The sequence below is a fragment of the Peromyscus maniculatus genome, chromosome 1, assembly GCF_049852395.1.
Source record: "Peromyscus maniculatus bairdii isolate BWxNUB_F1_BW_parent chromosome 1, HU_Pman_BW_mat_3.1, whole genome shotgun sequence".
NCBI classification, from domain to species: Eukaryota; Metazoa; Chordata; class Mammalia; order Rodentia; family Cricetidae; genus Peromyscus; species Peromyscus maniculatus.
Window position 1 is genome coordinate 118,721,085 of NC_134852.1, and position 8,749 is coordinate 118,729,833.

At 42.2% G+C, this 8,749-nt stretch overlaps 1 protein-coding gene across 1 annotated transcript; it reads right to left on the reverse strand.

Moving 5' to 3' along the window:
• Positions 1-7,221: 7,221 nt before the first annotated feature.
• Positions 7,222-8,196, reverse strand: LOC102917123 (olfactory receptor 10A3-like). The gene has a single exon (XM_006978556.2). The coding sequence runs from the start codon at positions 8,164-8,166 to the stop codon at positions 7,222-7,224; it is 945 nt and encodes a 314-aa protein (XP_006978618.1). The 5' UTR covers positions 8,167-8,196.
• Positions 8,197-8,749: the final 553 nt, after the last annotated feature.

Genomic DNA, 8,749 nt, shown 5'->3' on the forward strand with positions numbered 1-8,749 from the left:
AGCCTGCATGGGACTGACCTAGGCCCTCAACACATGGGTGACAGTTGTATAGCTAGGTCTGTTTGTGGGACCCGTGGCACTGGCTTTTTGGAACCTATTCCCTGTGGTGGGATGCCTCACTCAGCCTTGATGCAGTTGGTCCTGCCTCAACTTGGTATGACATGCTTTGTTGACTCCCATGGAAGGCCTTACCCTTTCTGAGGAGTGAATGGGGGTGAGGGGGAGAGTAAAAAGGAAGTGGGGGAGGGAACAGGAGGAGAGGAGGGAGGGGAAAATGTGGTTGGTATGTAAAATTAATTTAAAAAGTAACAAAAAAATCACTCATTTTGTAAGCTTTCCACATAACCCATTTGCTTCTTCAGAACTCACCATCACCAGTCCAAACCAGTATGTAAGGGACTGGCTGTGTTTCCTATTTCCTTAGTCTTATCCCTGAAATCCATCTTGTGTCAATTCTCAGGTCTGGGAAATCCCTGTGAGTGTGCCAGCAGAGCCTTGCACTCCTACATCTCATACACACTAAACCATTACAGTGCCATGCCCTGGAGCACAAAAGCCACGGTCCTCTTGTTTCAGCAAGAACAGCTGCATGGGAAGATGATAATAAATAAGATTTCTCTGGGCCTGTTTTGACAGGAGAGAGAAAGTGGGTGTGGATGACCACAGATCACTCAACTCCACTTAGTTTCAGAAAACCCTGGGTGAGACCTTTTGATCCATGAGCTCCAGTGTTCCAACAGCAGGACAGCAGAGAAGGAAAACCTCATCTTCAGCCTGAAGATGTAATCTGTATCACAGAGCAGCAGATTTCAAGCTTCAAAGCGTGTGCACATCACCTGAGCACTTAGTGAAATGCAGATTAAAATCATGAAATCTGCCTGGCTCAACACGGAGTGGTGAGTTTGTGAGGAATGTTTCTGCATATCCTGAGTCATTCCTGCAGACAGGGACTATGTGGGGGCCTTCCTCCAAACAAACACCACAGATGAATGGTCAAGAGAAAAGGTGGGAGCTGACCCAAAGAGATCATACACTGTATTAACATTCTAAAATCAAACAGGAGGACAAAAGAGATGAGAAAAGCATAGGATGTATAAAGAATATCCAAGAAAGAAACATGGAACAGGAATAAATTGTTAGCAGAAAAAAAAACTAAGAATTTTTAAAGTCACAAGAAACTAAATTCATTAGAGAAAAGCTCAAAACAAAAACAGGAATGCTGAGGGTAGAGCTTTGGAACAACAAAATTGGTAAAACCTGATCTGCAGTGTTCACAGGAGATGGACGTAAGGAAATCACAAGTCTGTATTGAAAGCACAAAGAGAGTGGGCACATGAAAAGACAGTCCTAAAGGAAGGACAGAATCAACAAGCAATATGAAATCAGAATGAACACAACTTAAAACAAAGTGGGAAATACTCAGTTAAGTGAAGATGGGAGAGGAGAGGAGAGGAGAGGAGAGGAGAGGAGAGGAGAGGAGAGGAGAGGAGAGGAGAGGAGAGGAGAGGAGAGGAGAGGAGAGGAGAGGAGAGGAGAGGAGAGGAGAGGAGAGGAGAGGAGAGGAGAGGAGAGGAGACTACATAAGAACATTGAAGCCAATCAGATCTATGTGAGACTCTGGATTGGGGGAGAAAAAGGAAGATAATGAAAAAGGGAGACTCAGACTTAAAGAACGTACAAAAAGATCCGGTATGTGTGCAGCTGATGTACCTGTGAAATGGAAAAAAAGATTCAATATTGGAGTGTGAGTAGCATCTCTCGTGGGGTTTTGGGGAAGATGAGAGAGAAAGGTGAAGACTTTGAAACAATGTCTAGCATAGAAGAATTTCAACCTGTGATGTTTTCTGTCATTACATTGTGTTTTCTGTTTTCTTTCTCCTTTTTTTTCAGGCACAGTGGCTCAGAATATCCCCAATTCTGGGCCTCAAGGAAGGCTCCTCCCCCTTTTTTGAGACAGGGTTTCTCTGTGTAGCTTTGGAGCCTTTCCTGGAACTCACTCTGTAGCCCGGGCTGGCCTCAAACTCACAGAGATCCACCTACCTCTGCCCAAGTGCTGGAATTAAAGGCATGCACCACCACCCAGCGAAGCCTCCCTTTTTAGCTTGAGGAAGCCTAAACTAAGAGGTTTAGAGTATCGTGCTGACCCTCTTGAACTGTTACAGCTGATCCTCATGGTGTCTCTTAAAGACGAGTAAGGTTGCCATCACCGGCACTCTGTCCTTTGTATGCAAAGAAACTGAAGTCCACCAAGGAGACGTAAACGGCAAAGAACTTGAAGATGGTATAACCAGCATTTAAAATTATTGTTTCCTTGCTTCTTTTGATATTTTTAAACCTTTATATGTTTGTTTGTGAGTTTTTGTTTGTTTGTTCATTGATTTTATTTTGCTTTATGTAGCCCAGGCTGACCTGGAACTTATGATCCTACTTCAGCCTCTCAAATGCTGGAATAATAAGGGATGGATGTACCACCAGAGCCAATTAGGATGTTTTCATTTTTACTGTAGGTTCCTGAATTTCTCACTAAACTGTGCCATAATGGTACTTTATCTATGTTCAATTAATAATGTTGAATAGTATGAATAATGAATAATGTAAGTAAGTTCACAGTTATAACACATGAAATTCCTACTACTTCCCATGTAAATGATATTTACAATCATACAATTCTAGAAGAAGCTGTTTTATTTATAATGTCTAGCTGGAGTTCAAAGACACATTATATGACATTTTGCATCTAGCTGATAGAGCGTCAACATGTCGTCGTTCCAAACACACCATTTCTCTCTCCCAATTTAAAGCATCTAAACACAAAATACAATAAGCCTATGCAGCACTGAGATTCTTCTGCAAGAGAAGACTCACTGCATAATTACAAAGACCTGGCAAGCAGGGGCCAAAGAGATGGCCCAATCAGTAAAGTGCTTACTGTACAAGCATTTCTATCACCAGCATACAAGTAATGACTGTGAACAGGGGCACATATCTATACTCCCAGTGCTGGGGAGGGGGAGGGGGCTACTAGAGATCACTGGACAACTAGTCTAACCAAATTATTGAGCTCCAAGCTCCAAGGGAGACCCTATTTCAAAATCAATCAATAAATAGTGTGAGGCTGAAGAGATGGCTCAGCATCTGGAGAGATGCTCTTATCTAAGACCACATACTGCCTCTTCAGAACACCTGATTTTCCTAGCACCTGAAACTGGGCAGGTCACAACTCCCTGCAACTACATTTCCAGAGGATCTGATGCCTCAGACCTCCTTGGGCACCAGCACTATCTACACAAAGACACACACACATACATACATACACACACACAGCCGTCATCTCTAGCCATTGGAATATGAGTAGAAGATCAGTTTTAGGGTTCAATGGTCATAGTATTTAACTTGGAAACAAAACAACACTTTACCCCTTAATGCCATCCATGGAGAAGAATATAAGAGCATAAGCATTCATGTGGTGCAGATTCAATAGACACACATCTCATATTCTCTAAGTGCAACAAGGAAATGAGAGATAGGGCTATAAACAGAAAATATTACAAATTTCATAACCTGTGGAGGTATTCAGTCTGAAAAGGCCACACAGTGGGTAACCTGACTCAATGAACAATTCATTATTCATGTGTGAGGTATTTTGTCCTACCAGTGAACATGTAATAAAAGTCTTTTAAAACAGTATTTTGTAAGTGGAAACTGCACCAACACTGACTGCCAAGTGAGAATTCAGGAACTTCCCGCATACCTTTTGACCATTAATATTTTATAAATATTTGTAAGAGTACAAAAGTAGGCAGTTTATTTATTTAATGAACAAATAGAAGTATAATGTCTCCTAGAGCCTAGATTTTTAGACAGATTTAAAGAACCAGGCATGAATTTCCTTCTGTACCACAGGTCTTAAATCCAATCAGGAAGGGCTTGGCTGCCCCCATAACCTTTGGGACACTATTGCACCCATGAGCATATGTTGCCAGGCCAACCATTATTATGTCTCGTAAGGTTCACAGCTGGGTGGAAAAGATGATTTTTATCCTCCAGCAGCCCATGGAGCTTCTTCTGGTACTATGAACACAAGCTAGAAAAAAGAAAGCTTCTAGATCACTAAGAGCTTGACTTTCCCATGTATGGTGACCAAAGTATATGGTGTCTCCAGTAATAAGGACTTCAACTCTTATTCCTCATCAGATAAGCTTCTTTTTCCGTGAACCTTAGTTAATACAGAGACTCACAACTGGCCAAAGTACAGAAAATAAATGTCTGTGGAGTATCCATTCATAAATGGGGTATTTATATGACATCCCCCATAAGGCTTAAGAAACATCACAGAAGAAGAGGCAGAAAGACTGTAAGAGACAGGAGTCAGGAGGGTTAGAAAAAATAGTTATCTTCTGGACATAAAAGAACTGCTGCAAGCATGAACTCACCACAGTGATGATTACCTGTACACGGTCAAGCCAGTCAGCATACTTGCATGGACAGGGGAAGGGCACAAGAGCCCTACTCAAACCTTAGCTAAGTAATTATTGACATTTGATGGATGCTAAGGAAGACAGAGTCATTTTCTTCAGAAGTGTGGCCATGCTTCTCCTACAGTAGATGGCCCTATACCCACCTGGACACAGGCAGCAGTAATTAGACTCAGTAAAGTCTTAAAAAAATAAATAAGTAAAAGGTCATGAAATTGAAAAGAGGACATAGGAGAATCTGAGAGGACTTGGAAGAGGGATTGGGGGGTAAATGCATTCAAAATGCATTTCATAAATGTATTAAATCTCAAAGAACAAATTTAAGATATATATATTAACATATATTTATTATATTTGTCATTCTACATATCCTTTAGAATTCTTGTCAGCACATATCCCCATAGACAGAGGGATTCCTCCTCTTGTTTTTAAAAAGATAATGTTCTTCTGAAACAGTAGGGGATTTCTACATAGCTTGACATAACTTTACACTATCAGAAAGAAATGGAGCTGTTAATATTTTTATTAGCATAATATTTTTATTGATTATTTTGTAATTTCACATCATGCACCCTGATCATACTCACTTCCCAGGCCTTCCATGTCTGCCCCCTTTGTAACCTTCCACCCCAAAATTTTTTGTAGATAGAAAAATAATGAAAAAAACAAGTCCAATTTGTGTTATCTATATACTCACTGGAGAATGGTCAAACTCTCAGTGGCTTGCTCCTTAAATAGAAATGAGTTGTTCTCCTCTCGCACTCCCACCAGAAGCCATCAATTACAGATAACTTCATTTCAGCATCTTTATCATGCTTTTTAAGAGTTCTCTTCAATACTTCTTGCTCAGGATGTTACTTTTGAGGGAAATGTTGGGGTGGGGGTAGGAGTTGTCACAGAGGCCTTCCATGTCCCTCTTTCTCAACTATGCATCTGCAGTCATCAGTATCACTGCAAAAGTGGGTTCCTTGCTCTTCAGTCAATGGGAGCACAGATCATGGGCTTCCACATGGTTTCTAGTGACAGCACAGACCACAAACATGGCCCCAGCTGCAGTAGAACCATGAATCCAGACTAGGCCCTCCAAGGCAGCCTGAACCACATACATCAACATGGCCTTTGGTGATAACATGGGCCATGAGCATCAACACATCTAGAACCTGGCCACAGTAGTATCATGGACCTACACATGGCCCTCAGTGGCAGCAAGGACCATCACCATTGTCTCAGGTGACAGCAAGGCCTACTCAAATCAGTATGGCCTCCAGAAGCAGCATGACCCATGAACATCAACATGGGTTCAGTCAGCGGCACAGACCTTGAACATCCACATGGATCTCAAGCTTCATCTCGGCTTGGGTCATCAGCATGGACCACCAACACTAACATGGCCTGTGACAGCATCTAGGGCCATGGTGGTTCTTCAAGGAGGTCCAATCCAGAAAGTGAAACTTTCCTCATCTTGGTCTTCCATCGCTGCCCAGGGATATCCCATGGTTGGTCTGTGTGTTCAGGGGCTGAATCTGTATCTGCATAAGTTCCAGGCTGCTGCACACTACCCTGCTGGCCCTACTGGGCAATGACATGTTTCAAAATCAACCCCAGCACTCTCTCTCCACTGTCACTACCATCCCCTCTCCAGTCCCACCTCTATCCACAGTGCTCATGCCTAACACTCCATCTTTCCACCATTTCCACCTCTCCGTCACATATTTGTTCATCGAAGTGGCAGCTGCTGCTGCCCACTTGGCAAGGCGGGCAGCCTGGGTGGCTTCCGTGGGGCAGCCTATACATACATACATATATAAATATATATATATATATATATGTGTGTGTGTGTGTGTGTGTGTGTGTGTGTGTGTATAATACATATATATATATATATTTCCAAAAGTAACCCAGTTTTTTATTATAATCTGAGAACATATGAATTCAAATGAGTTTGGGAACCCCAAAATAAATGCATTCTTTACTCTTTCTTGGAATGGATTTTCTCCTGAGAAAAACCATGTCATGTCATTGGTCTCCTGTTGCTCCAGACCGGAGTGGTGCTCAGTGGAGTTCAACATCAGCCTGAAGTAAGCAGATACATGTGAATAGCAATTCTGCTACTTTTCTTGCTTGGTTTGTGGTGCTGGGATTAAACCTAGGGCCTAGTGCATGTTAGGCAAGCATTCTATCATTGAGTGACATCCTCAGCCCGCAGCCTTTGTATTCTCAAGATGAGTCTCACTGTCTATATAGCTCACAGTACTCAGGAACACATGTACCCCGGGCTGATCTTGAATTCTGGGTTTTCCTGCATTGACCTTCCAAATACTGGGATTAAAAGCATGTATCACTTCAGTGGGCATCTGTAACACCTATTCAAGTATGTAAATACAAAATAATTAATCTCCTCGGTCATCCTTGAATCTATCACATAAAAATAAAATCAACAAGCACATGAATGTAAGGAATTAGATGTTTACTGAAGCATTGTCTTAATGGCAGCACTCTAGCAATGATCTGTACATCGATAGCAGAAGGTGGATCAATAAACTGTGAATAGTGTGTTATGGAACATATACCTCTTAAAAACTATTGGCTACACAATTAAAAGAGGATAACATGATAGGTTTTCAAACATGGAGATGTCAAGAAAGAAAACATTCTCTAACCAAAAAAATGTACTCTCTTTTCACCACCTCCAGAATCCATACAGAGTTTAATAGCATGATAGAAAAACAACAAAGTCCTCCAGAAATCAAGCTGTGTGTAAAGCCACTTTTCTTTCCCATAATTTCACCACAGCCCTTTTCATCTCCTTGTTTCTCAGGCTGTAGATAAGTGGATTCAGCAGAGGGGTAAGCAGTGTGTATGCCAATGACATCAGTTTCTTGGTGTCTGGTGAGTACCTGGATTTGGGCTGTAGATAAGTTATACTGGCCGTGCCATAGAAGAGGGTGACAGATGTGAGATGAGAGGCACATGTGGAAAAGGCCTTCTGCCTCCCTGTGTTTGATGGCATCCTCAGGATGGCAAAGAGAATTCGAGTATAAGACAAGAGTATCAATAGGAAGGGGACCATGACAATCAAAATGGTGCCTGTGAAGGCATAGACTTCAAACAGGAACGTGTCTGCACATGCAAGCTCCAGCACTGGAGGGGTCTCACAGAAGAGATGGTTAATTTCTCTACGGCCACAGTAGGGGAAACTAAACACCCACGTGGTCTGCAGAGTAGTCATCATAGTACCCGAGACCCATGAGAATATAGCCAGTTTCACGAAGACCCTCTTGTTCATAATCACCGGGTAGGACAGAGGATGGCAGATTGCAGCAAATCGGTCATAAGCCATCGCCCCCAGGAGAAAACACTCAGTCCCACCAAAGAGAAGAATGAAATACATCTGTGCAAAACAGCCCCCAAAGGAAATGGTGGCTTTCTGGGTGGTCAGGACCACCAGCATTTCAGGTGTGATGACTGTGCTGAAACAGAGGTCCACTAAAGATAGATTCTGCAGGAACAGGTACATGGGGATGTGCAGGCTCTGGTCCAGGAAGATGATGGCGATAATGAGGGCGTTTCCCATTAGAGTCACCAGATAAATAACCAAGAAAGCCCCAAACATCTGTCCTTGGAGTTCAGGATAGTTAGAAAATCCCAAGAGGATAAATTCAACGGCAGAGCTGTGATTTTGCCTCCTCATTACAATAGTAAAGCCCTGTGTTGGTCTTAAGGACACAGCACATAAATGATGATGTCACAAAACAGGCGCTGAGCTCAAATTTGAACTTCTTGGCAGGAGTAAAGACATGCTCATTTTGACAGAGGTTCAGACTGGCAGTTTTAAAGAATGGCCAATAAGTTATAACAATGAATCTTTAAAATGAAAATAAACAAGTTACAAAACTGTGGCTCAGAAATCATTTAGCAAATGTAGCACAGCTGGAGAAATGGTTACACTGGTAAAAGCACTTGCCACACAGCCTGACTTCAGTCCCATCTCTGGAACCCACATTTGTAAGAAAAAACGCTTGATATAGTAGCACTCTGTAATCCCAGGATTCCTATGACAAGATGGAAGGCAAAGCCAAGTAAAATACCCAGAATCCTGCGGGCCAGCTAGCCTGCAGTGCACAGTGCAACAGAAACCAAATAAACTTTCCATAACAGGGTGGAAAGAGGAAAAGTCCTAAAAGTCCTGTGACCTCCACAAGCTCTCCATGGCATATGTTCATTCATATTTACACACACATACATACACAGACATAATAATAATAACAAACTTG